The sequence below is a fragment of the Neohortaea acidophila genome (assembly GCF_010093505.1).
Source record: "Neohortaea acidophila strain CBS 113389 unplaced genomic scaffold BDY17scaffold_1, whole genome shotgun sequence".
Taxonomy (NCBI): Eukaryota; Fungi; Ascomycota; class Dothideomycetes; order Mycosphaerellales; family Teratosphaeriaceae; genus Neohortaea; species Neohortaea acidophila.
In genome coordinates, this window is record NW_022985510.1 from 446,060 (window position 1) to 471,504 (window position 25,445).

Genomic DNA, 25,445 nt, shown 5'->3' on the forward strand with positions numbered 1-25,445 from the left:
CCGAATGGCAGCCCAGGATAGTTCGGCCGCCTCGTACCTGAGCCGACTCTCTCCCTGGCCTCGAATTCCGGTCGTGCAGCCCGGCCAGGCACCCGATGTCGAGCCGTCGCAGCAGCCTCTGCCGAAGCCGCAGAAGCCTGTTGTCGTCGACCATGTTGTCAATCACAGGCACCGCAGTAGTGTGAGGAAGTACCCGCGTGACTGCCCTCCTCTGCGGCCCATGTGGTTTCATGCTGTCGATTCGCCCAAGCGAAGACCCAATCCTGCTGGGAAGATGAAGAAGGAGCCGAAGCCTCTGCCTGCGCCGAAGAAGTACACGCCTTTCTCCGTCCGAGATTCGAAAGCGATTGAAGCTGCGTATAGGAAGCTTGCAGAGGAACGAGGGAGTGAAGAGATACAAGAGAAAGAGGGTTCGGTTGGGGATGGAGGGCCGCATAAGACGGGCGCGGATCGGAGACCGGATGAAGAGGCGAATCTGAGTCTCAAGGATAACCCCAAGCACGGCGACGTTCGAGTGCCGGTGAACGAGGACTATCTGTTCGATGTGGACGTGGAACAAAGAGAGCTGGGACCTGCCTACTGGCTTGGCCCGGTGTACGATGTGCGACGAGGGACGTGGTTCATTCAAGACGGCAGCATACAGAAGCCCTGCGATGAGAATCTGGCCGAGCAGCTGGAAGACGGATATCTCAAGGTCAAGGCATGGCGCCTGCCAACTATTCAAACCCCGTCGAAAGCCCGGTCTAGCTCTCAACCGCGTTCACGCCCTACTTCATGGACATCTGGTTTGCTTCCTCCGGGCACCCAGCCTCCCACCTCAGATCCAATAGCACCGAAGGGCTCAAGTCCGGATCTGAGGAAGCAGGCGGTTGAGCATGCTCAGCAGCCTATCCATCTCGGCGAAGGCCTTTCTACGGAGGAAGACACGCCACTAAACACCTATCGCTTATTTGGCGCACACATGAACTCGATAGTAACATATCAAGACGCCACGACCGCTTGGCTTCTCTCCGATGACTTCATGTCCAGGATGAACTTTACCATGTACGAACGCTTCGCCGGTGGTGGGCATTTCGGGGGCGTCAGGTTGACGCGTGGCTACGCTGATGCATCGAAGAAGCCTGAAGCCAAAGATGGCAAGCTTGCAGAAGCAAATCCAAACCCAATGTTGGACTCGCAACGAGCTTCCACAGAAGACGAACTCATGGCGAGCAAAGACTCGCAGGAGCAGCCGACTGCAGGGGAAACACGGCGGCAGCGTTTAGAGCGCCATATGTCTTCCTTGCTAGAGGACACTTCAAGTGAAGATCGTGAAAAGCAAGAAGAAGAAGTGCGTAAGCGAGATGAGCGCGAGATGGAGGAGGACTACCGCGAGCAGGCAGGAGAGGAGCAAGGCCGAGAGATTGAACATCTTATCCTCGTCACGCATGGTATTGGCCAGCGACTTGGCCTGCGCCTCGAGAGCGTCAATTTCGTGCACGATGTCAACACCTTTCGCAAGACCATCAAGGCTGTGTACGCCGACTCGCCCGACCTTCGAGCACTGAATGCCGAGCTGGACAAGGCGGATGTGGTCAACTCTCGGATCCAAGTTCTTCCTATCTGTTGGCGTCACCTACTTGATTTTCCCAAGCAAAGCCTAAAACACAACCGTGGAGAGCACGATCTGGCGGACACGGAATTTGATGACGATCAATATCCGAGTCTGGAGGACATCACGGTGGAAGGGGTGCCAGCTGTGCGCAACCTAATCACCGACCTTGCCCTCGACATCCTACTTTATCAGTCTCCGGCCTACAAGGACTACATCTCGCGCATCGTCTTGCGCGAGTGCAATCGCATCTATCATTTATTCATGGATCGCAACCCGGACTTCAAGGGCAAGATCAGTCTTGTTGGACACTCTCTAGGATCCGCCATCATGTTCGACTTGCTTTGCCAGCAACAGAAGCAGCCCCATCAGTCTAGGAGACAGAAGAAAGAGCATGGCCAGGAAGGCTTTCATTTTGAGGTCGAGGACTTTTACGCACTCGGCTCACCCATTGGACTCTTTCAAATGCTCAAAGGCGGTACAATAGCGGCCAGAGAGTCCGCAGACCGACGAAGCCGAGCATACACCACGAGCATGGACGATCCGATGCTGGGCGCCGCAGCGCTTCCTAATAAGAAAATGCATACTCCGCCCGACATCCCAACCAGCCACCTTGCCCTCTCGAGCCCGAAGTGCGGCCAGATCTTCAACATCTTCCATCCTACCGATCCCATCTCGTACCGCATCGAGCCGCTCATCTCCCCATCCATGTCATCACTCAAACCTCAGCCGCTGCCCTACACCAAGCGTGGTATTTTTGGCGCTCCAATGGGCCAGGGTCTCACGGGCATCGGGGCTCGCGTGACGCAGAGCGTGTCAAGTATGTGGACTAATGTGGCTTCCAACCTGTTGACCCGTGGCCTTGGATATCCGGGCGGCGAACAGGCGGCGGCGAATGCTCCACAGAGTGCGAAAAGTAGCGGTCCACTGGCCATGTCAACTGATGCGAATGCGAAGTCGACCAATACTCCAAAAGCATCTTTGCCGGCCGAAGGCGCGCATATCGAGATGGATCGCAGGCAAGCCGACGACCCATCCGCTACCGGCGAAAGTGGACAGCATCCACCCACTCTTATCGACGCAGAGCTGGAGACACTGTACGCCGGCTTCCAAACGCGCCGCAAATCCGGGCAGAGCGACGCATCCAGCCGGGACTTTGGCGCGGGCCTTGAATGGCAGGGAGCGGAAGAACGCGCCCGGCGACTGCGGAGAGAAGAGGAGAAGGTGCGCAGGCTGAATAGTAATGGTCGCGTGGACTATGCGATCCAAGAGGGGGTGTTCGACATCAATTTGATTGCGGCGATTGCCAGTCATCTGACTTATTGGAGCGATGAGGACGTCAACCATTTCATCATCTCGCAGCTGTTAAGTCGATCGAGGGTCGTGAGGCCATCTTCCTCCGGCGGAACTCAAGTCTGAACAGTGATGGACGGCCTCTCAGCGAATTGCAAGCCGTCCGTTCCCGATCCATCCATTCCACACCACTCCGTACTCTTTCGCAATGTCCTCGGCTGACTGTCCAAAAGAGTCCTTGAGACTGCGAATGTCGACTTTGCCCTCTTGTTGCTCACGCATGATACCCAGTGCAGCGGCTTCCTGATACACAAGAGCGGGAAATTCGGATTCCGGAAGTTGACTGGCGAGCAAGAGCAGCAACCATGCGACTTCTCGATGCCCGTTTGCCGCCGCGGCGTGGAGCCCTGACTGCATGTCGCCAATGGGATCTTGGTACCTGAGAATCTCATCGGGGGTCTTGTTGGGCAAGTCGGCATCGGCATCCTTCATCTCATCGATGTCCAGATCGTCGTCGTCCTCACCTGCTGGCTCCGAGCAGCTGTGCAGCAAGTCTACGATCGCTTGGTGATCACCCTCTCGGCAGAACTCGAGAAAGGCTCGACATTTGCGCTCCTCGGGGTATGCGCGCAAGTACGATTCCTCTTGCAGAAGTGGGAAAATGTCGATATGCTCCTGGTAGCCGCCTTCGTTGGTAAGGTTGACGATGATCTGCTGTTGCGATGTCGACGGCGGAGACGAGACGATTTCCGTTGAGCAGTGGGGACACTTGGACAACTCGTAGGAGTCCAGGAGACACTGCCAATGGAAATGACAGCCACAGGGTAAATGCACATCATCCGGGATGGTTTGCGTGTTGTTCCCGGAGGAGGAAGCCTCCATTTCGACATCTTCGTCCTCGTCCGGCCCAATCTCGACTTCCAGAGCCTCGTGGCATTTGGCGCACGTCGTTGCCATTGTGATGTGATAGAATTAGACAAATCCCTCAGTAGATCAATCACCTTTCGTGGGTGAAGCATCACCATCACAAGCAAAAAAATGTCCGGACGCTTTTAGGGTTTGCTTTCAACTGACGTAGCCTCAACTTTAAATTGGCGCTTGGACACGTTGCTGCCGCCTGCTTGGCCTGCTTGACTCGCTCTGTTTACCGTTTTGTGACTTTCGTCTTCTGCTTCACCTTTGTGCACCACCCACCGTCACCACCCGTCTGCCGCTCAGACACCCTTCACTCTGAGGGTGCCGTCCCCGACAGATTAAATTAAGGCGGCCGCGCAAATATCCTCTCGCGAACACGCTTTCATTTCCCCACCTACAACTCTCTTGCGAAGAGCCGCGCCGCACCGATGGACGACCAAGAGTATCTCGAGCCCGGCTTCGACCCTTCCACCCTCACCGTCCCGCGCCTGCGCTCCATCCTTGTCGCGCACAATGTCAACTACCCCTCATCGGCGAAGAAGAGCCAGCTCATCGACCTCTTCAACGACAATGTGCTGCCTTTAGCCCGCAAACTCCGCACAGCGAACGCGCGCGTGAAGCGAACAAGCAGAGGGATCGTGGATGTGCCGGCAAGCCAAGGCACTGCCGACGATGACGATGAGGACGACGAAGAGGAAGAAGTTGCTCCATCTACCGCCACGCGAAGTGGAAGGAGAACAACGAGGGCGAAGACTGAGGAGGCGCCGCAGGAGATTGCCCCCACACCGAAGTCGACTAGACACAGCACAGCACCGCCCGAAAGCGTGTCACGCAGAGCATCGAGTAAACGCGCACAAGCCGTCGCCGTTGACGAGGCGCCGGAGCCTAAGAGATCCGCGTCACGCAAGTCGAGATTGAGCGCGCAGACGCCTGTTGCTAAGTCGGGCTTTGCGGATGATGATAGTCCGTTCTCGAATGACAACGTCTTTCAGTCTGGAAGCTCACCGCCACCCCCTTCGACGGATCGCCGTAGAACGATTTCCGGAGTGGTGAGGGATGCTGATCGCCGGCGCAGCCGTGAAGCGAGGAGACGGACGGAGGAGATCAAACCGTCGAGAGCACAGCTGGATGGTGCGAGCGCGTCTTCTCGTCAGGCCCCCGTTTCGGTGCTGAAGAAGCGGAGCAAAGATGCAGTCGAGGCTGGTGAAGAGTTCACTCCGGAAGAGCAATGGGACCTGGTGCGAGCTGAGCAATCTGGAGAGCTGGTTCCTGTACGGCCGAAAGCGAAGAAAGCTGGATCGAAAGTGGCGCAGACTGGCTTTGGTGCCGTCTTGACTACGATACTACTGGGAGTGGGCGCGCTCTGGGGTCAAGAGAAAGCTCGCGTGGGCTACTGCGGCGAGGGCCATCACAGCAGGGAGATTGCGGGCGTCGAAATACCACCATGGGCCGATGTGCTTCGACCTCAATGCGAGCCTTGCCCCCCTCACGCCATCTGTGGGCCCAACTTGGAGACCGTCTGCGAGCCTGACTTTGTGCTTACACATCACCCGCTCTCGGCGAACGGTTTCCTGCCAATCCCCCCGACGTGTGAGCCGGACAGCATGAAAGCGAAGAGAGTGGAGAAGGTGAAAGAGCGGGCAATCCATGAGCTGCGCGAGCACAATGCCAAGTACGAATGCGGCGAGCCGGTTCAACCTGTGCTTCGCGAATCAGAATTGAAGGCGCGAGTAAGCAGCAAACGCTTGAGCCGAATGCAAGACCGGGAGTTCGAGGAGCTCTGGGCGAGCGCGATCGGGGAAGTTCGAGACTCAGACGAGGTCACGCAGGGCATTGACGGGTAAGTCCACTTCTCCTCACTATACTTCTACACGCGCCATCCCAGCGTTGTACGACCGGAAGAGGAAACTGTGCGCTTACACGAATCTGTCTCGACTAACAGACTCGCCCTCACCTCCACAGATCCGGGCACTTCACCCTCCGCTCCACCAGCCTCGCCCGACTCCCCCTCAGCTGCGCCGTCCGCCGATCCGTTCGTGAAACGGCTCGAGAGTATTTTTGGCAACTTGTGATTTTCTGCACTCTCCTCTCCTCTGGCGGCTACGCCCGCTACGCCTACACTTCCTCCCGCGACGCCGAGTCCCGCGCGAAACGCCTGGCGGGTCTGGCCCTCGACAAACTCAGCCAGCAAGCTGCGCTGCACGCCGCCGAACCCGATACGTATCGCGAAGGATGGGTGAGCATGGCGCAGCTGCGCGACGACGTGCTGCGCAACGAATGGAGCACGTGGAACCGCAAGAAGATCTGGGAGAAGGTGCAGGCGAAGGTGGAGAAGAATGCGAATGTGCGGCCGATGGTGCGCGAAGGGAGGAGTGGGGATGTTGGCCGCGTGTGGGAGTGGGTTGGCGCCGTGGGCATGCTCGAGAGTCCTAGGGATGCTTCTGCTGTTGCGTCTCCGTATGGCGAGTCTGGTGGGCATCAGAGGCGGAAGAGTGGACGTGTGAGTTTTGGGGGCGAGAGGTGGATTGAGCCTAGTAGTTTTGCGGATACAACGGAGATGAGTGAGGTGAAGAGGAGCCGGTGGGAAGAGGGCGGGCAGTACTACTGATGGCGATGCATGATGGGGACTAAGACTGCGTAAGACGAAGACAGACGCATTGCGAACGGTAGAACATACCCACAGTATCCCATCACGGCTCTGATAGCTCGTATTCCAGTACTTCATCAACTCCAACACCGTGCAGAGTAAATAGATCCACGAAGTCATTGCCTGCAATAACTTGAGCCTCAGGCACCCCGGCCCCTCCCGCCCGAATCCCACGCTCCAACCCTCACAATATGCGACTCCCTTCTCTCCTCCTTTTTCTTCCCCCTCACACAACTAAATCCAAGCTGATGAGCCGGCTCAAATTCACAGCAGACTACATTCACCCCGCGTCCCTCTCTTTCCCTCGTCAAAGCTTCACCGCCTGGCGGGGAGATTGCGGGGGTGCGCGGCGCGTCTGGATGTTGCTGATATGCTCGGGGGCCCCTGCTCACCACCTTTTAACTGGGCATTTTGAGACCTTCTGATTGGATTTATTGTGTGGCGGTAGCGTTTGATGCTGCGTTGGGTGGGTGTCTTCTATGTGGAAGTGGAAGTGTGGGAAGGGGTTGGGCTCTGTTCATAGGTAGAGTATTACCTGTGTACGTGCAATGGCGAGAAACACTTATTGAGGGCAATTACATTTCATCTCTCGCATATTGCACTATTGTTGTACATTTCATATCATCGTCAAACTCGTCTCCCAGACATTACGTTCCTTCATACACTCTTGAGTCAGCGAGATGCGCCGGCTCCGCTCGCCGAGGCGTAACACTGCTGTCCGGCCCAGGACTCCGTCGGTCTAGTTTGAAAGGATCGCCATTCGAGGAGAAAGTCATGGTGGAATTTCTCGAAGTCCGCCCATCGTCATCCTCAGCGGTGCTGACGGCTGTTCGAGGCCGGAACGGGTTCAGGGCCTGCCCGAGATGTGCGAGGCTTTTACTCGCCGAGCCTGCTGCGCTGTGTAGGAACGCACGGTTGGGTGTTTGCGCTTTGCCACCTGGTGAGTGTTGATTGGTCTCTGACCTCTCCATTGGTGGGGTGAGAAAGGGGTCTTCAACTCGTTGTTGCTGTATTGTGCGCGCAGACTTGATAGATCGGTAGGAGCGGAAAGATCGCGTGCGGTCGCCGTCGATGGAAATGGTGGGGAGGTGCATGCTGCGTCGCCCGCCGGGAGGAGTGCTAGAATTCGCTCGGGAACGAGTGGTTCCACCCAGTAGAGCGGCGGCGATGGCGGTGCGTTGCCGCTTGAAGTATGTGTTGCTGCTCTCCAGCGAACCGCGGGGAACTGGCGTCGCGGTACCTGAGGGAACGTCTGGGTTCGTGATTTGTAGTTTGCCGAGCCCCATTGACTCTCGGAAACTTTGGTGGTGCGCAAAGGGGCGTGCCCATGCGCTTTCATTCACGCGGATGAGACTTCCGTTGAACTCGGCGAAGCTGCTTTGCCTGGATGCTGGGCGATGGGGCACGGCGACGACTGTTCGGGGACCGACGAATTGGCCCCATGTTCGAGAGACGGATCTTGTCATGCCCTTTTCGGCTCTTGTCGTGCTTTCGACGTCGGGTGCGCGACGCCTGCGGAGGAAGAGAGCGAGCAGGAAGCCAATGAGTACCAGGCCGACGAGAGTGCCGGCTAGGCCTCCAATTATTGCTCGTCTTTGCGTTGCGCTTAGATCGCTGTGTTTGCCAATCACAGACGAAACCGCCGTGGTAGCAGCTTTGGTCGTTCTTGGAGACAGAGTCGGAGTGGAGAAGTGGTGGAGTGTGGTGGAATGCGGTCGAGTCTGTCTGGGCGTATCGTTGGAGGTCCGACTCCCGAGCTGAGACTGCGAGTGAGACTGATTCGGGTTGCATTGGGAGGTCTCAGATTCGAGACAGGACATTGCCGTGGTAGGGACGGGGTTTTCGGTAATGGTAACGAATTTGGTGCGCAGTAGCGTGGTGTCGAGAGTCACTGTGGAAGAGGGTGTCGGTAGAAGCAGAGCAATGGCTGTAGTAAGGGCTCCAGATCCATCGCTGCTTATATCAAGATGTGCGCGCTCCGCAAGTAGCGCTCTCGAGTCAAAAGCAGAGGTGTGCTGTCCAGGGCCCTCGTTGTGCATCGTTATTTCAGCGATCGGCGCTCAAACGGTAGGAAAGAAAGCATCTCCCCAGGATGATCCAAGTCCACGAGAGATGGAAGGAGAGCACCGTCGAGGACAGAAACAAAATCAACAAAAGACAACCCGCGAACAAAGGCGGCACACATGGCACGTAGAGCGATAGTCGGCAGCGCAAAAGGGTATAGCAGACGGACAACACACGCCCAACGCGAACGCCCGCCGGGTCCTCAAGCAGACACGAGAAAAGAAAGGCAACGAACGATACGAGAGGGGGGAAAACGCCGGAACGGGGGGGATATATGTGACGAGATGCGCCGGATGTGCATGGGGGCGCCGGGGCAGATTAGGCATGTAAACCGTTGGCGTAGCACGTACATGAAACGCCACTGCGAAGCTCTATGGCCCCTTGTCTAGACGCCGCGGTCCCTTTTGCGTGCGTATTGGGCGTGCAGATGGCTAGAAGATCAGCGACGGCGATCATTTCATTGACGATAGGGCGAGATGGGGTTTGGAGGTGATGAGCGAAGGCTGGAGAAGTGTCGTGGTTGTCGTGTGGGTTGGATTTGGAGCTACGCGGTTGACACGTCGGTCTCGGCAGGTACGGCTTCTGTCAGCCAATCATTCCAGCCTTGTTGCAGGGAACAGGGTCTTGAGTGCCTTGATGAAGTCTCCTATTGCACGCGGCAATCTTAAGTCGGGGGTTTGCAATGAAGACGTGCATATTGGTACTATTGCCTGTAAATTCGATGAACTGCACACCGTTTTGGGTAGGGACAGGTGTAGTCCCCTGCTCATGATCGTGCTGGCTGGACAACGATACGCATGGTTTGTTTTCCATCACGTCCCACGTGGACATCAACGACGAGAGCTGTTGCTCCTCGTGGAGACGTAGTCTCTAAGTCCCTCCTCGGTACCCAAGATACCAGTTCCATCTCCAAACTCATAGATCATCCGGGTTGAACACGTCCGACACCGCCGGCTGCCCCTTCGCCGCCGCAGTATCAAACATGCGCATCCGCCTTCTCTCCGCCTCCTCCTGCGCCAGCGCCTCCCTCTCCTCCACCTCTTTCCGCCGCTGATCCGCCTCCGCCTGCTCCTCGGCAGTAAGCACAGCACCCGGATCCAGTCCGCCATCAATCATGCGCTGGATATCCCCCAGCGCACCGCGCTGAATAATAGCGTGCGAAGGCCACGGCTCAAAAGGCAGATCCCGTCTTGGGTCGACGAAGGGATCGCTCTTCTCGTCTAGTCCCGCCGCAGCCATCACATTCTCCATCTCCGTCTTTGCAGCAAGCTCTTGCGCCCCCGGCGACGGCGTAGCTAAGCCATTCGTCATGTGAGCATCCTGTCCGCCGCCCTCCCTCTTGATAGCAGGTGCAGACGGCTGTCCAGCTTTCTTCCTAAACGTCGGCGGCACCGTCGTCGGCGAGATGAATTTCGCGTACGCTAGTAGCTCGTCCACTTTGATCTCCCGCCTGTCGTCGCCTGCTTCGTCGTGCGCGGGAATGGCGAGGAGGCCGTTGCGCGCATCCGCGAGGATGGTGAGGGTTTGTCTGAGCGTTTCATCGAGCGACTCGGTCGTCTGGCGCAGCTGCTGGATGCGCGCGTAATTTCGCTGATGTGTCACGACTGTGGAATATGTGTTAGCAAGGGCGTGGATCAACGCGGCCGGGAGGGTGTACGTACGCTGTTCGAGATTCGCGTTGACTTCTTCGTCGGCCGCTACCAATTCTTCGGCTGCGCTCACGGAAGGGTTGTAGGCTGCGATGGAGTCGGTGAGGCGCTGGAGACTCTGCTCCACGCGCTGGTAGCTCTGTTGGAATTGTGATAGCATGGTTCATGTGGGGGTGAGTTGCCGAAGCACGCTCGCTTTTATTGCGGATGGGCATTGAACGGCAAGGATGGAGGGAGATGGAGAACGCCACATGCAGGGCCCGCGTTTATTATGTAATCACGTCCAGCTGAAAGCACGCAGTCACGTGGCATAGGGCTGTTTTATGGGCGCAAGTCAATCGCTCAATTGAAGCTGCTAGTCTGGGATACAATGACGTTTTTATATAATAAGTACCCAGGATCAGAAAAATGTCGACTGAATGCAATTGTGAAACGCGTTCTTCTACGTAACCGACATGAGGTACAGCGCTCGAAAGCTGCCATTCACTGAACGCCGCTCCCGGACTACGACAGGCCCATTGTATGTGGCCTTTTATTGTGAAGCAGGCACGTCCCTGGAATGCTGTACAAAGTTGTACGTCGGCCGATGAGTACGGTGGGCTCTGCAATGCGCCTCTCCGTTATGATGTGAGGGTGATGTAAGCGTGGTGTAAAGGTCGATAGCCTCTCGAGAGATGGGCGAAAGAGGCCAGAGTGCCGTCGTGAATGGATGGTTCATAAATGGTTGTTCTGCCGTGAGACCGGCGCGAGACATCGTCAAGTGGCCGTGTACCTGCGGGGGAGCGGGGTGTGACTCCGAGGCCGTTCGAGATCAACGTCGCCCAATCTTCTCCAGGCAGTTGGAGGTTCCATGCCAGGGGTCGGCGGGTGTGGACCGGGCAGAATTTCTCGCATGAGCGAGTTGACGTCTCGGCCAGCATCTTTGGCCTCCTTCCATTGTCGCGGGTAGCCGAGGCTCACTTCCTCAAAGCGCACGCCATCGATCCAGTCGGTTCTGCGAACATGTAGATGCCCGGTCACGACGACTTTGGCGTGGTACTTCTTGTGCCAGTTCTCGGTCTTCTTGGTGCCACACCACAGGGTGAAGCGGGGGACTTTGGGGATGAAGATGGTGTCTTCGCGCAGCGGCCAGTGATTGATGATGATCAACGGTAGGCCAGTATCCGCGGCACGCTGCAGTTTGGACTCGCTCTGGGACACCAGGCGATGGCACCACTCGTCTCGTGAGGCGTACGGGGTGGGATACAGCAAGCTCTCATCGCTCGCCTTGATGCCCTCCTCCATCGCCCAGTCCAAAGCAGCCTCGCGACTCACGTGATCGGGGCGGAAGCTGTAATCGTAGAGGGTGAAGACGGGACAGATGACCGCGCCAGCCTGCATGCCATCCTCGTTCTCATAGATCCAGGTCATGAAGTCGTCCTCGGGGGTCAGGATGCCGTGGCGCTTGGCCGCGGAGACGCACGCCATATACTTGGCCTCGCCGCGGAGGTGCATCTCCTCTTCGGGCGCGGTGGCGGAGGTGTATAGTTCATGGTTACCAGGCACCCAGAAGACATGTTTGAAATGGCGCTTGGCGATTTCGAATGCTTCATTGAGCGTTTTGATCGATTCGCCGACTATGCGCGTGATGGTCAGCTCCGGCACACAGAGGTTGAGAAGTGAGGGAGGGGGAGGGTGCGCACCATCGCCGGCCAGGATCAGGCCGTCATCGGCACCTTTGGCTTGCAGTTTCTCCCATTCCTCCTTGTTGCTCTTGAAGGATAAATGGATGTCGGCAATTGCCCACAGCTTATTGGACATGGATGCTGCGGTGGCGGCGGCGGATGGCTGGTCCAGCGGTCGTTACCATCAGGGAAGGTAGACGCTGACACGCACACGTCAAGTCTCCATCAAGTGGGCCCTGCACACGGGCGGAGGGGAGCTTGAATGTTTCAGATGGCGGAGATGGGGCATGGGAGTATGGATGATCGGGGGAGAAGACAGTTGCGGGCAGTGGCCAGTGAGGAGGAGTCTGCGCGTTTCAGAATTCGCAAGGCAGGCAGGCAGGGACAGAGCCGCATGACGAGCAGTCCAGATGACACCGCGCTTCTCCCCCCATTTGCGGGTCATATACTGCAGGACACATGAGTTCAGATGGATATGCCTACGTAGATCTACTCTGCCTTTCACGTGAATGGCACATGCAGCATCATGCCGTCGCTCGTCGGGTCACACATTTAGAAGGCGCGCACAGAGCATGCCGAAGCGCATCATGCCACGCCGTTGCAGCACAGCCACCCCTCGAGCCACCCCAACGCTTCCTCCTCACCACGCAGGACGAGGTTGTGACTTTTGCATTGCTCGCCGTCAACCATCCTCGTATGACAGGCAAGCTCCAGTGTACGCAGTCAGATGCATCTGTCTCATGCCATTGGAAGATCGACAAGCTCTTTTCCTCCTATACACGCTGGGTGGAGCGAAGGACATGGTTTAGATGGAACAAGAGGGGCTTAGACGGATGCCTGCCAGGAGCGCGCCCCGCCAGACCACCCCAAAAATAAGTCTCTCCACGCGGGCCGCAGCCAATCAACACCCCTGATTTGCTGGGACGGCTCAGCTTGCGTGGCGCGCTCAACCCGTCTCGTATCGACGTGCAGGGTGGGCATCCTTCTTTATACTTGCATGTGCATCCTCTGCTTTTTCTCCCCCCATTCCTCTCCACCTGGTACTCGTCCACTCTCCTTGCCCTCTCACAATCGCTTTGCTTGTCCTGGTTGCCATCACCACGCTCACTTGATCGAGAGGAAACGGTTGCTGGTCGTCAGGGTTGGAACGTTGAAACGCAACTGAAACAGCTTGGTCCCAAATTTTCTTGGTGGGAAGAGCAGTTCGACACGCCCTTTCTGGAAGGATCTACGACTCTCACGAGGGTCAGCATCAGTACTTCACGACCTCCTTCCTTTCTGCAACACCCTACAGCACACCTCGCGCATCGTCCCTTCCTCCCGTAGCCATGTGGCCCTCCGCCGCCACCCCCCTCCTACCCCTCCTCTTCCTCGCCGCTCTCCCCGCCGGCGTCCTCGCTGGAGACGTCCTCGAGACGACTGGGTTCTCGCAATGTGTTAGCGATCCCCAGGTTCAGGTCACGGCCTTTAATGTCCAATACAACAAAAACACCCGCAACCTGGTCTTCGACCTGGCCGGCACGAGCAAGGTTGCCCAAAAGGTGACGGCGGAACTGGTTGTCTCTGCATACGGCAAGCAGATCTACACAAGATCCTTCGACCCTTGCTCTCTCGGCCTGTCCGAGATCTGTCCAGGTAAGCACAGGCAACGCATATTATTACATTCACGGATGATTTCAATGCTGACACCTCGCACAGTCCCCGCCGGCACTTTCTCCACTAACGGCGAACTCCCCATTCCCTCCCAATACGCCTCCGAGATCCCCGCCATCGCCTTCTCCGTCCCAGATCTCGCTGGCAATGTCAAGATGGAGCTCAAAAACAGTGATGGACAGGCTGTGGGGTGTATCGAGTCGACCGTGGGCAATGGCAGCACCTTGCAAATGCCCGTCATCTCCTACGTCGCTGGCGGCATTGCTCTTGCCGCCTTGGTCTTTTCCGGAATCGCATCCATCGCGGCTGGCGGCCATCCTGGCGCCTCTACTGCTTCTCCCACATTTGGCGAGGTGGTGGGCCACTTCCAGGGTGTGGCGATGACCGGCATGTTGAGCGTCAACTATCCCCAGGTCTACCGAAGCTTCACCACCAACTTTGCCTTCTCCACCGGCCTCATCTCGTGGGGCGGTCTGCAGAACAGCATCGACAGCTTCCGCAAGCATACCGGTGGCAATCTGACCGATGACAACTACCCATATCTCAAGAACCAGGCGACGCTCGTCTACAACGACGGTACCACCAACACCTCGTCTTCGAGCTCATCTAGCTTTCTGCGACGTGGTCTCGACTCGGCTCTACACCTTGCCGCCCGTCAAAGCGTCCATGTCAATGACAATGGCACCTCAACGTCCATAGGCTCAGGTTCCAGCAGCTCGTCCTCTAGCAGTGGCACCACTAAGCAGTCGCATCTCGTTTCTGGCATCGAAGGGTACGCGGAAGCACTGTCTATTCCTCAGGCGAATACTTTCATGACCATCCTCTTGGTGTGGGCCATCATTGTCGCCGCCATCATCGTTGGAATCTTGCTTTTCAAGGTCATCCTGGAAGCCTGGGGTTTGTGCGGCAAACTTCCCAAGTCTCTCGAATCCTGGCGCAAACGGTACTGGTGGCGCATGGCCAAGGCCATTGTCAACCTCATTCTCATCCTCTACGGTGCCTGGACGCTCTGGAGTATCTATCAGTTCACGGCGGGCGATTCGTGGGCCGCTCAAGTACTTGCCGGAGTCACTTGGGGTGTCTTCACCCTCACCCTCGCATTCTTCACCTGGAGAATCTGGCGCAAGGCCCAGTATTTCAAGAAGCTGGAAGGCGACACGAGCGGCTTGTACGAGGACAAGGAGACTTGGGTCAAGTACAGCCTGTTCTACGACAACTTCCAGAAGAAGTACTGGCTGTTCTTCGTCCCGGTCATCGTCTACATGTTCGCGCGAGGCTGCGTCATTGCCGGCGCGAACGGCCACGGCACGGTGCAAGTGGGCGGCCAGCTGATCGTCGAAGCGGTGTTCCTGATTCTCCTGCTCTGGACCCGACCATATCAACGCAAGAGCGGCAAATGGATCAACATTGTCATCCATGTGGTCCGTGTGGTCTCCGTCGCCTGCATCTTGGTGTTTGTGGAGGAGCTCGGCATTGCCCAGACCACCCAGACCATCGTCGGTGTCATCTTGATTGTCGTGCAGGCTGTGCTGACGGTCGTGCTTGCCATCTTGATCGCGGTCAATGCACTGATCACCTGCATCAAGGAGAACCCGCACAGGAGAGCACGCAAGGAGGCGGAGAAGGCGAACATGAACCGCGATTTCGACAACCTCACCCCTCTGGACCCACGCAATTCCATGCTCATGGAGCCGATGGCGCAGCACGACACATCGTACAAGCCCGGCTTTGAGACTTCATACAAGCCCTCCTTCGTCCCCAGCCCGGTGTTCGGTGACGGAAAAGGACGCTACGACCCCGTGCCAGCGCGCGAGGGCACGCCGGCTTCTTCGGTCCGCAAGTCGCGCTTTGATGAGCACGCCAACCTAGTCTCCGGCGCCGCAAGCATGGGCATGCGAGACCGCAGCACGAGTCAGCGGGGGATGAGCCCGCCCCGCCAGCAACCTCGTCTACCAGACGTTGATTTTGGCTATGTCGATCGGAGATAATGATCACGTGTTTGGAATGTTTTGGTGTACAGTGATTTGACAGCATCAGCGAGGGAACGGTGGGTGGGGATTAAAAATCTGTTACGATATCAACACAATGTGTGGCTCACGCCTATGCGCATGGTGCTGCAACGAGTTTAGAATTATGTACGACGGCATAACGATTTGATAGAAGACTGTCCTTTTCCAATGTCCCAATGTAAACGAGATGAGAAGCACGTGGGCGAAGTTAATGCCGCGACAAGCCAGCAACCCTTACGATCCTAACCCTAAGGCCACTCAAGGTTTGGGGATGACACCATTGCCGAAAGCGTCGAGGGTGGGAAAGAAATCTTACGTCGGGTCCCGCAGCCCACCTCTCCAAACTCTCGTTGAATCAACACCTCTCCTCGTCTCCGACTACATCTCCCGCATTGACTTTGCTATAGATCTCGAGTCGACGGTCTCATAAAACGGTCACTTTCTACACTCCTCCCTCTACCAACCCCACAATCACAATGGTTGCAACAAACGGTGTTGCCGGCCCGAAGGGCACTTTCCTGTACGCTGATGACGGCAGCTGAGCTCGCACGCACAGCATGACAGGACCACCATGCTAACTCCCGTCGTACAGTTTCACCTCCGAATCCGTCGGCGAGGGCCATCCCGACAAGATTGCCGACCAGGTGTCGGACGCCATCCTCGATGCCTGCCTCAAGGACGACCCGCTGTCGAAGGTCGCCTGCGAGACGGCCACCAAGACCGGCATGATCATGGTGTTTGGCGAGATCACGACCAAGTCGCGCATCGACTACCAAAAGGTCATCCGCAACGCCATCAAAGACATCGGGTACGACGACTCGAGCAAGGGCTTCGACTACAAGACTTGCAACGTGCTCGTCGCCATTGAAGAGCAGAGTGCCGATATCGCTCAGGGCTTGCATTACGAGGAGGCGCTCGAGAAGCTGGGCGCCGGTGATCAGGGTATCATGTTTGGCTATGCCACTGATGAGACCCCTGAATACCTGCCCTTGACCATCCTCCTCGCCCACAAGCTCAACTCGGCAATGAAGGCCGCTCGCAATGACGGCTCTCTCCCGTGGCTTCGACCTGACACCAAGACGCAAGTCACGGTCGAGTACGAGCATGACGGCGGTGCTGTCGTTCCCAGGAGAGTCGACACTGTGGTTGTGAGCGCACAGCACAGCCCCGACATCACCACCGAGCAGCTCCGTAAGGAGATCAAGGAGAAGATCATCAAGAAGGTCATCCCCGCCAAGTACCTCGATGACAAGACTGTCTACCACGTATGTCTCCAAGCAAACTTTCCCCTTAGGGCGTGCTCTCGTTGCTAATATATTCACAGATCCAACCGTCTGGGCTGTTCATCATCGGTGGACCTCAAGGTGACGCCGGTCTCACTGGCCGCAAGATCATCGTCGACACCTACGGCGGCTGGGGCGCCCACGGTGGAGGTGCCTTCTCCGGCAAGGACTACAGCAAAGTCGACCGCTCCGCCGCCTACCTCGCCCGCTGGATCGCGAAATCCCTCGTCCACGCCGGCCTCGCTCGCCGCGCTCTCGTCCAGCTGTCCTACGCCATCGGTGTCGCGGAGCCGCTCTCCCTCTTCGTCGAAACGTACGGCACGTCGTCCAAGACCTCCGACGAGCTCGTCGCAATCATCCGCAAGAACTTCGACATGCGGCCGGGTGTCATCGTCAAGGAGCTCGACCTCATCAGGCCCATCTACAACCAGACGGCGAAGAACGGGCATTTCACCAACCAGGACTTCAACTGGGAGAAGCCGAAGAAGCTCACCGTCTAATCGGTTGCTCTGCATTCCTCCGGGCCCGCTCTGTTCACCCAAAGCTTAACGCGGCCTCTGTGAGGCCTGCATAGGTCGGCGCTTCATCGCTGCCGACCCCCGGAGTTTTCTCTTCGCCTTTGTGCTTTTGCGTTGTGTTTTGATGTTGGAAAAGAATCGGCTTCATGCCGAAAAGAAATACCCTGATACCTGACAAAAAGTTTCTCGCATGGAGCCTTGCGGGGCCAGTGGAAGGAGGGAGAAGATCCAAGGGTGTGAATTAAAAAAGATGGAAAACATTATTCAACATACGCCTTTGGGTACACAAAGGCTAGGGTGGCCACGAGACGAGCGACAACAACAAATGACTATATACTCCAACATTAGCGGTGGCGTTCCGGAGAGGCTTCAACATTCTCTCTGCTGAGCGCGGCGGGATAGTGCAGATAATTCTGAGCTCCTCGCGCCTTCTTTGCTCGAGGCGGTGAATGGCAGGCACTTGAGGGTTTTCTTTTTTTTTTCTTCCTTGATCATGTGCCGTCTCTCTTTCAAGGAACTTTGTGTGTATCGGTGCCCCTCGATAGAGACGCTGATGCTATGCTGTCTACAGATCTCGATGACTGGCCGACATGGAAGGGTGATCGGTAGGCTCTCGGGGATATCTAATCACGTGCTGGCCGCTGACGAGGCTTCTCTGTGTACACCTCATCTTCTGGTACAATCGGATACCCCCTGCCGAAGACTACGCCGCCCTCCCCATCTTCAGATCTCGATGACAGATGCCCGACATGGAATGCGATCATCGCGGGAGCCCTTGACAAAAAACCAACAGCCAGGTCAAAATTCCGAAGAGCCCACGCCCAATTTACCCGGCCTCGCTGGCTAAATGGAAGCAGCGGGTGTGGGCATATGAGCGCGATCGGCGTTGCGAATCGCCGGATTCGGCATCAGCCGGTGCCAGCCTTCCCCACGCACTGCACGCAGCACACGCAGTCCGCGTGCCGGGTGATTGTCGTTCGTGTGCAGTACGTCATGGTTGGAGACGGTGATGATCGATATGCGTGCCGTGAACCATTGTGTGGATTGCGGTATTTGAGGACGCTGGAGAACGGGGTCGCGGGTGGGTTTGATTTCCTCTTTTTCGTTCTTTTGCTTCTGGTCTTTTGTGTGATTGCTCCTGCTGTCGTGTGGGTTGATGAGAATTGGTGGTCCTGCCCGACGAGGACCAACAGACAGCAATCATGGCGCGGCTACCGACTTTTCCTAAGATTTACAACACCTACTTTTTGGCTTGTATTTCTACTATTGGGTATGGTTCTCCCCTCGACAGAGAGATCGCGGAGGATGATGTGCTGACGTTGGAATTGCACAGTGGCATGCTGTTTGGTTTCGACATCTCCTCAATCTCTGCTATCATCGTTACCAAACAGTACATCGACTACTTCGATAATCCGTCGGGTATTTGGCAAGGGGTTTGTCGACCGCATGTCCTGTTTTGTTTGTGTACATACTGACAAGACGTGTCCAGGGTATTGGAGCTGCTTTGGCGGGAGGATCGATTGTTGGTGCTTTATGCGCTGGATGGATCTCTGATCGAATCGGACGACGAGATTCGATTGCTTTTGGTATGCATGTCCCAAACTGAGCACAAAACTTATTGCTTACTCCCATCCAGCCTGTTTATGGTGGCTAGCCGGCACAGCAGTCCAAGTCTCAACGCACAGCCGCGTCCAACTGATCGTCGGCCGCTGCCTCAACGGCGTCTGCGTCGGCATCACCTCCTCCCAAGTCCCCGTCTACCTCGCCGAGATTGCAAAAAAGGACAAGAGAGGGAGCATCATCGTCATCCAACAGCTGGCCATCGAGTTCGGCATTCTGATCATGTACTTCATCGGCTACGGCTGCAAGTTCATCCCGGGCCCGACGGCCTCCTTCCGTACTGCCTGGGGAATCCAGTTCGTGCCTTGCGTTATTCTGCTTTGCGGTCTTCCGTTTCTTCCTCGATCCCCGCGTTGGCTGGCGAAGGTTGGCCGGACTGAGGAGGCGGTTACCATTTTGGCTAGGATTCAGGCCAAGGGCGACGTGGAGGACCCCCTGGTTGTTGCGGAGTGGGAGGAAATCACTACTGTCCTTGCTGCGGAGCGCCAGGGTGTCCAGGGCTGGAGGCGCTACGTTGTCGATGGCATGTGGAGGAGGACTTTTGCTGGCTTCTCTGTCCAAGCGTGGCAGCAGCTGTCTGGGTATGTCCACACCGATACGTCCTACGATGCTACAAGTACTGACAGCACTGCAGAGCCAATGTTATGACGTACTATTTGACTTGTGAGTGTCGCAGACAGGGCTTTATTATAATGGAGTGAGCTGATATACAACGCAACAGATGTCTTCGAAATGGCCGGCCTTTCTGGAAACATCGACCTGATCTCTTCTGGCATCCAATACGCGCTCTTCATCGTCTTCACATCTGCGACGTACTTGTTCATTGACAGTGAGGACCCAGAGCCCCATGTGGGATGCACATTGTTGCTAATCAAGCGACAGAAACCGGAAGACGTCCACTCCTGATCTACGGTGCTCTCGGAATGGGAGTCTGCCATTACGTTATCGGAGCATTGTAAGTCGGGCTTAAACACCTAAGAAGTATTGACCTCCGTACTGACACAACTGGCACATAGACTGGGAGGCTACGGCACCCCACAGCCCAACGGCTTCGACGGCAACGCCAACGTCACCATTCGCGTGACCGGCTCTCCCTCTTACGCAGTCATCGCCTTCTGCTACCTGCTCATCATCGTCTACTCCCTCACCCTCGCCCCAGTCTGCTGGGTCTACGCGGCGGAAATCTGGTCGCTCGAGACGCGAGGCACGGGCATGGGCATCGCCGCCACTGGCAACTGGATGTTCAACTTCGCCATCGGCCTGTTCATCCCGCCGGCTTTCAAGAGCATCAGCTGGAAGACTTTTATTGTTTTTGGGAGTCTGTGCATGGGCGCTGTCGTGCAGTTCTATTTTACTTATCCGGAGACTGGAGGCAAGTCGCTGGAGGAGGTCGAGGTGTTGTTTAGGAAGGGTGGGCCGAAGCCGTGGAAGACGAGGGTTGGGCAGTCGACGTTGGAGGAGAGGACTGCGAGCGTGGTTGCTGAGCGGAGGCAGGCGTCGATCCCGCAGGAGGAGAAGGGGGATGTGGTGCGGGCGGAGGGGTCTATCAGCTCTGAGGAGAAGAAGGAAAGCGAGTGACATATCAACAGGATATCAGGGGTATATTGTATTAACAAAGTGTTAATGTCATCATAGGAGGTCTAGTATCTGTAGCATAGAGGAGCGTACTTGATGGGCGATTACGTATCACGTGACGCTACCCCAACGTCATTACCTGTTTGGTCGGAGCCGGATTGCCTGCCACCTGCATGCACCGCAGTTGATGGTACACCAGCTCTTCCTCTGGCTGCACATACCAATACATCAAGGGTCATACGGCATGAGCAGCAAACCCATTGTGGCACCAATCGGAAAGGCCCAAAGGCACGACTGCATCACACGAGTTCATGCGCTCGTGCCTATTTAGCTCCCCGCCTCCACCTCGCTGCTTCCTTGATTCTCTCCAGCTCTCGCCAGCTTCACTGAAATATATCGAGCAGTACGCGGTGGTATTAGCAACTGCGGTCGCGTTCGCGATACCGTCGGCAATGCAGAAGTCGAAGTGAATGTTGAAAGAGGCTGCCACTGCTGCCGCCATACCCATACCTCACTGACAGTTCCGAACGGCCCCCTCGGCGTTCACTTCCATCAAACAACCTCTTCAAGATGCCGAACTACGGCTACGATGAAAACGGCTTCATCACGCCAATTTTCGGTCCCGGCGTCACCACGACCAGACAAGGCAGATTTGGCGGGGCGCATTTCACAATCACTTCGACCAGTTTCGGAACGACTGCCGGGGCTTTCAACGCATTCACTTCCACCGCTCACACAAGCTCGCGCAATGTCTTTGCTGCCTCGCCCCCTCCGCGTCGGAGGCAGGGTCCCGGCTTGCTAGGCGCTGCGTTCGGTGTCATGGGTGACCTTTTGGCTGCACGGCAACAAGCTCGAGAGAATCTCCGTGAACCTTCAACGAGAGACGAGAGGCCGGATTCTCGTCGCACTGGATCTCATGATTCGACCTGGTCAAGTCCGCCACCGTCTCGTGGAGGACCTGCCCGTCGCTCCAGCCGATATAATCGAGGGGAGTCGGATGAATACTTTCCTGATTCCGATGAAAGCTATGACCGTCGGTCCAGGCGAGGATCTACTCGTGAGAATGATACAGTGTACGAGGATCTAGCTGATTTAGCGGATCATCACCGTCAGGCAATCAAAAGGTGCAACAGACGTCTGGACAGAGCCACGAGGCAGCCAGACGTCGATGCTGCAAAAGTCGAGCGCCTTCTCGATGAGCTCGAAACTCACGAGGAGTCGTATGCTCAAGTGAAGAAGGACATGGAGAAGGCATCGCGAGGCCAGGGGAGCTCTTCACGACAGACGCCCCCGCGATCGACACGACCCTCGCAGAGACAAGAGCAGACTTTCGATGAAATGTTCGCTGGTGACCCCTTTCACGGCATCTTTGGCACTTGGAGTCGCATGGGAGGCCCAGCTCGTCCGCCACCCTCCGCGAACACCCGCCAGCCCAACGCCTCGTCCGGCTCCCACCCGTCCTTTGCATTCAACTGGGGAATAGATTCAGATTTCGACGACTTATACAACGCCATGCAAGACGAGCACTTCGATCCTCGCTCGCACTTTACCTTCTCCCCGATGCCAGACGAAACTCCTAAATCCGCCCCTCGGTTCCAGCCTGCACATCCTCCCCAGGCGTTCAACCCACAGCCTCCCAAGAACATGCTAAAAGCCGAAGAAGCGCGCAAATTGTTCGCAGAGTATGACAGACGCTGGAACGTTTTGGCCCCAGCAGACCCGAACATCCCTTTTCCGTGCCGCGGACTCCACCGTCATGGCCTGGCCGCTAGAGACACAATCTGGGCTCCCACGGTCACCTCGCCTGTCTCCGCCTGGTCTGAATCTCAAGTCCATCAAGCCAACGCGCAAGCCTTCTTCATCGGTGCCGTAGGCTTACAGCCGACTTACAGGGAAGCTCCAGGATCTGGCAAGCTAGTGACGGGATTCGACAGAACGCGAGCGACACTCGAGCAAGTCAGAGCGCTCGTTGAGATCCTCAAGAAAGAAAAGGGGAGATGGCATTCGGATCGATTGGGGAGGAGGAATGGTGGTGGGGTGGGCGCGGCGGTGAATGAGGGGCTGCAGCGCGATGAGAGGGCTCGCGCGGTGTTTCATGCTGTTTGTGAGTTGGCGGAGACTGCGCAGGCGCGATAGATGGGTGGCTTTATGAGATGATGAGACCTATGAAGCATGACGCATGTCGCATGTGTGACGGTATGACAGTTGTTGTAAGCTTTGTGCTCCCCTCTGTCAAGGTCTCTTTCAGACTCACGTGCTTTCACAGTGAATGTTCCCCACCACACGTGATTCTGACGCATTGAGATTAGCTTTTGATCGTGGTGAAGACGCGTTTGTCTCGTGAGGTGGAAGCGTGGTCGCACTGCATGACATGACTTGAAGCATTTGCTTTTTTGCAAACTTCCACCGCGCACATCGTTTTCGAGCCCTACTCACCCCATCGCAACGCAACGCATCACGAAGGATCTGCCAAAGGGCCATGGAGAACAAGCGAACGCGAGACGCAGCAACTTCTTCCCCTGGACAGCATCACATCGGACATTGCGACTCGCACCGCGACAGACGCATCAAAATGAACGAATTCGGGGAAGGAAACCTTCTCACCCCGCAGGGTTCTATCCAAGACCTATTCTCAGGACACAAGAGTCCTAGTCTTTCCACTACGGAAGATGCGACTCTGGCTGACGAAGACACGAATCATGCAACAGCACAAGAAGCCGCTGCCACCGCGACAGCTGCAGCCGCGCAAGATTCTAGTAGCTGTCTCGCACAGCTCAAAGACATCCTCCTAGCCATGCCCCAGGCCATCGGAGGAACGCAGCACTTCGCCAGCAAATTCATCCGGGATCTCGTGCACCGCGTCATTGCGCAGTTTCAATTCTGGAACCAACAGCGAGACGGACTGGACGAGGAAATCGACACGTTGCGCGCGCAAACCGCTCTTGCGCAATTGCATTCTCTCCCACGAGCCATCGAGCTGTTGAGCGAGAGGCTCGTGCATGCTTTGCGAAGGTCTTTAGCGAGACCTTTAAAATTGAATAGCAAGAGGGAGATGGGGGACGAGTGGCTGCTGCAAGGGTCCGAAAGCTTCCATAGTTCCTTCACGGAGATGGTAGCAGGTTTTGCGGCGATACAGAGGCTCTGTGACCGAGTCTATCAGGGCGGCAATAGACGCCTTCCATCTTTATATTCATTTCAATTCAATGAGGTATGTACATACATCGGTGCAGCGTAGCTCGTACTGACTAGTCCGTAGCATCCAAACGTGGCGGGGGCGTATAGATCTTCCGAGTCGCCAGCATATACCACGCTGCGACAATCAAAAAGATGCCGACGATGACTACAGAGACGTAGTTCATAGTGTTGGGCTCCACCGGCAGATACGGAGGGAAGGAGTAGAAGATGGTGGTGAAGATGGTCCAGCCGATCGTCACGAAATTCGCAATCGGTCCGAACCTCTTGAACCAGAAGGGCCCGTGTCGGAACGTGCTGCGCCCCTTCAACAGCAGCAGGATGATGCAGGTGGAGTAGGTCATGTATTGCATCATGATTGCTCCGCCGACGAAGGAGTTGAATGCCACTGTCGATCCGAGGTAGAGGCAGCCTAGCACGCCCACCCAGAAACAGGACCAAGCGTGCGCGGCGAGAGGGACGCCGAAGGGTGGTCCGGCGATGTGGCCGATGTACTTTGAGAAGGGGAGGCCGTGATCGCGTGCAAAGGACCATGCGAGGCGAGACTGCCAGGCGTGACAGCCCCAGAGGGATCCGCAGGTCGAAACAAGCACCAAACACTGGAGACCAATTGCGCCGGAGTTGCTACCCATCGCTTGGCGGAAGAACTCCAGCGACGCCACTAACGTCGGAGTGCTGATGATGGCGTCAATGTCCTGGATGCAGAAGAGGATGGCGAGCGTGATGGGGAAAGCGGTGCTCATGCCCACGATGACTGTGCCAAGAAGTGCCTTCGGAACGTTCTTTCGTGGATTCGGAATCTCCTCTGCCAAGTGGGTGACTGCGTCGAGGCACGAAAAGCCCCAGTTGACACCAACAGCCCCGGTGAAGACGGTGATGGCCGGGCTGCTCCAGCCAGACTTGTTGACGAACGTGGCAAAGACAAATTCGGCTCCTCGATAGTCGGGGCTGGATGCGAGGACGGAGACGAAGATGATGATGATCGCACAGAGCGACATGGTTAGGACGCACTGGCTGGCCACGGGCAGGATGCGGCTGAAGCAGTTGAAGCCGAAGACGAAGAGGTTGGTGACCTGGAAGCCGATCCACACCATCCATGGCTTGACGACGAGGTTTGGATTTGTCAGGACCATCATTCCTGCGGCCATTTGGGGGATCACCAAGGTGACGGACGCGCAGATGAACACCGATGCCACCCAACTGACCATGCCGACGACGTAGGACACGGTGGCATGAATCTTCTTGGGCGCCAGTTGGCTAGCCCAGTAATATTGACCGCCGGCATTGGGCATTGCCGATGCCAGCTCGCCGAGACTGACTGCAACACAGAACGACATGGCATAGATGAAGATCTGGGCCCAGATGTATGTGATGGGCCCTCCGTTGCCGATGCCCGTCGCCAGAGATGCAATCACGGCGATGGCGGAGTTGCAAATGGTGAAGCCGATGGCGAAGATGTTGAGGATGTTGAAGGGTCGGTCTTGGAGCTCTACGGTGTAGCCCATGCCTTGGATGTCGAGATCATCGCCGCCCAAGTGTGGCTTGGCCAGGTCCTCGTCCATGATGCTGGGAGTCTTGTTGATGCTTTCGGTCTGCGACAGAGACAAGTGTTCGACGTTGCCCTTTGACATATTGGAGGACATGAGGGGGTTTTAAGTGGGGAAAGTTCGAGCCCACGTGGCCGTGAAGAAGACAGATGATATGTGGTGAGGAGTGAAGGTCGGCACGAGGCTTGCATTTGTACCCCAGACGGGGTAAGTCGGGGCATGCTC

General features: G+C 56.5%; 11 protein-coding genes across 11 annotated transcripts; 6 read left to right on the forward strand and 5 right to left on the reverse strand.

The window, feature by feature from the left end:
* Positions 1-4: 4 nt before the first annotated feature.
* BDY17DRAFT_226860 (DDHD domain-containing protein) lies at positions 5-2,983 on the forward strand (the record flags this gene model as incomplete). The annotated part of the gene is made up of 2 exons (XM_033730148.1): positions 5-415; positions 500-2,983. Coding segments are annotated over 2 exons (2,895 nt in total), but the record flags the coding sequence as incomplete, so codon positions are not given.
* Positions 2,984-3,019: 36 nt separating this feature from the next.
* Positions 3,020-3,988, reverse strand: BDY17DRAFT_4782 (uncharacterized protein). The gene has a single exon (XM_033738433.1). The coding sequence runs from the start codon at positions 3,839-3,841 to the stop codon at positions 3,029-3,031; it is 813 nt and encodes a 270-aa protein (XP_033593740.1). The 5' UTR covers positions 3,842-3,988; the 3' UTR covers positions 3,020-3,028.
* An 83-nt stretch (positions 3,989-4,071) lies between these two features.
* BDY17DRAFT_288463 (Man1-Src1p-C-terminal domain-containing protein) lies at positions 4,072-6,688 on the forward strand. Its single transcript, XM_033732195.1, has 2 exons — positions 4,072-5,639; positions 5,762-6,688. Exons 1-2 carry the CDS (start codon positions 4,228-4,230, stop codon positions 6,405-6,407), a joined length of 2,058 nt encoding a protein of 685 aa, XP_033593741.1. The 5' UTR covers positions 4,072-4,227; the 3' UTR covers positions 6,408-6,688.
* Positions 6,689-7,093: 405 nt separating this feature from the next.
* On the reverse strand, positions 7,094-8,485 carry BDY17DRAFT_319733 (uncharacterized protein; the record flags this gene model as incomplete). Its single annotated transcript, XM_033736322.1, has 1 exon — positions 7,094-8,485. One exon carries the CDS (start codon positions 8,483-8,485, stop codon positions 7,094-7,096), a length of 1,392 nt encoding a protein of 463 aa, XP_033593742.1.
* A 940-nt stretch (positions 8,486-9,425) lies between these two features.
* On the reverse strand, positions 9,426-10,319 carry BDY17DRAFT_319734 (mediator complex, subunit Med4; the record flags this gene model as incomplete). The annotated part of the gene is made up of 2 exons (XM_033736323.1): positions 9,426-10,114; positions 10,172-10,319. The coding sequence occupies 2 exons, from the start codon at positions 10,317-10,319 to the stop codon at positions 9,426-9,428; spliced, it is 837 nt and encodes a 278-aa protein (XP_033593743.1).
* A 554-nt stretch (positions 10,320-10,873) lies between these two features.
* On the reverse strand, positions 10,874-11,959 carry BDY17DRAFT_314367 (Metallo-dependent phosphatase-like protein; the record flags this gene model as incomplete). Its single annotated transcript, XM_033735811.1, has 4 exons — positions 10,874-10,888; positions 10,976-11,274; positions 11,332-11,775; positions 11,842-11,959. 4 exons carry the CDS (start codon positions 11,957-11,959, stop codon positions 10,874-10,876), a joined length of 876 nt encoding a protein of 291 aa, XP_033593744.1.
* An 855-nt stretch (positions 11,960-12,814) lies between these two features.
* BDY17DRAFT_341975 (uncharacterized protein) lies at positions 12,815-15,652 on the forward strand. The gene is made up of 2 exons (XM_033738002.1): positions 12,815-13,458; positions 13,522-15,652. The coding sequence occupies exons 1-2, from the start codon at positions 13,152-13,154 to the stop codon at positions 15,462-15,464; spliced, it is 2,250 nt and encodes a 749-aa protein (XP_033593745.1). The 5' UTR covers positions 12,815-13,151; the 3' UTR covers positions 15,465-15,652.
* A 309-nt stretch (positions 15,653-15,961) lies between these two features.
* Positions 15,962-17,268, forward strand: BDY17DRAFT_306598 (S-adenosylmethionine synthetase; the record flags this gene model as incomplete). The annotated part of the gene is made up of 3 exons (XM_033735040.1): positions 15,962-16,005; positions 16,078-16,750; positions 16,810-17,268. The coding sequence occupies 3 exons, from the start codon at positions 15,962-15,964 to the stop codon at positions 17,266-17,268; spliced, it is 1,176 nt and encodes a 391-aa protein (XP_033593746.1).
* Positions 17,269-18,274: 1,006 nt separating this feature from the next.
* BDY17DRAFT_288475 (general substrate transporter) lies at positions 18,275-20,583 on the forward strand. Its single transcript, XM_033732196.1, has 8 exons — positions 18,275-18,556; positions 18,620-18,719; positions 18,776-18,872; positions 18,923-19,487; positions 19,541-19,569; positions 19,628-19,735; positions 19,789-19,861; positions 19,923-20,583. Exons 1-8 carry the CDS (start codon positions 18,489-18,491, stop codon positions 20,482-20,484), a joined length of 1,602 nt encoding a protein of 533 aa, XP_033593747.1. The 5' UTR covers positions 18,275-18,488; the 3' UTR covers positions 20,485-20,583.
* Positions 20,584-20,659: 76 nt separating this feature from the next.
* BDY17DRAFT_5247 (uncharacterized protein) lies at positions 20,660-22,926 on the forward strand. Its single transcript, XM_033738470.1, has 2 exons — positions 20,660-22,691; positions 22,748-22,926. Exon 1 carries the CDS (start codon positions 21,052-21,054, stop codon positions 22,615-22,617), a length of 1,566 nt encoding a protein of 521 aa, XP_033593748.1. The 5' UTR covers positions 20,660-21,051; the 3' UTR covers positions 22,618-22,691; positions 22,748-22,926.
* A 343-nt stretch (positions 22,927-23,269) lies between these two features.
* On the reverse strand, positions 23,270-25,304 carry BDY17DRAFT_319740 (amino acid permease-domain-containing protein; the record flags this gene model as incomplete). The annotated part of the gene is made up of 2 exons (XM_033736324.1): positions 23,270-23,483; positions 23,728-25,304. 2 exons carry the CDS (start codon positions 25,302-25,304, stop codon positions 23,270-23,272), a joined length of 1,791 nt encoding a protein of 596 aa, XP_033593749.1.
* Positions 25,305-25,445: the final 141 nt, after the last annotated feature.

What these genes read in the sequence shown, in the direction of transcription:
- BDY17DRAFT_4782 (XM_033738433.1), bottom strand. Translation starts at nt 3,841, where the DNA reads ATGGCAACGACGTGCGCCAAATGCCACGAGGCTCTGGAAGTCGAGATT.
- BDY17DRAFT_288463 (XM_033732195.1), top strand. Translation starts at nt 4,228, where the DNA reads ATGGACGACCAAGAGTATCTCGAGCCCGGCTTCGACCCTTCCACCCTC. An exon ending in GTCACGCAGGGCATTGACGG is followed by an intron (nt 5,640 to 5,761) that starts GTAAGTCCACTT and finishes TCACCTCCACAG; the next exon opens with ATCCGGGCACTTCACCCTCC.
- BDY17DRAFT_341975 (XM_033738002.1), top strand. Translation starts at nt 13,152, where the DNA reads ATGTGGCCCTCCGCCGCCACCCCCCTCCTACCCCTCCTCTTCCTCGCC. An exon ending in CCTGTCCGAGATCTGTCCAG is followed by an intron (nt 13,459 to 13,521) that starts GTAAGCACAGGC and finishes CACCTCGCACAG; the next exon opens with TCCCCGCCGGCACTTTCTCC.
- BDY17DRAFT_288475 (XM_033732196.1), top strand. Translation starts at nt 18,489, where the DNA reads ATGGCGCGGCTACCGACTTTTCCTAAGATTTACAACACCTACTTTTTG. An exon ending in GCGTGGCAGCAGCTGTCTGG is followed by an intron (nt 19,488 to 19,540) that starts GTATGTCCACAC and finishes ACAGCACTGCAG; the next exon opens with AGCCAATGTTATGACGTACT. An exon ending in CATTACGTTATCGGAGCATT is followed by an intron (nt 19,862 to 19,922) that starts GTAAGTCGGGCT and finishes ACTGGCACATAG; the next exon opens with ACTGGGAGGCTACGGCACCC.
- BDY17DRAFT_5247 (XM_033738470.1), top strand. Translation starts at nt 21,052, where the DNA reads ATGCCGAACTACGGCTACGATGAAAACGGCTTCATCACGCCAATTTTC.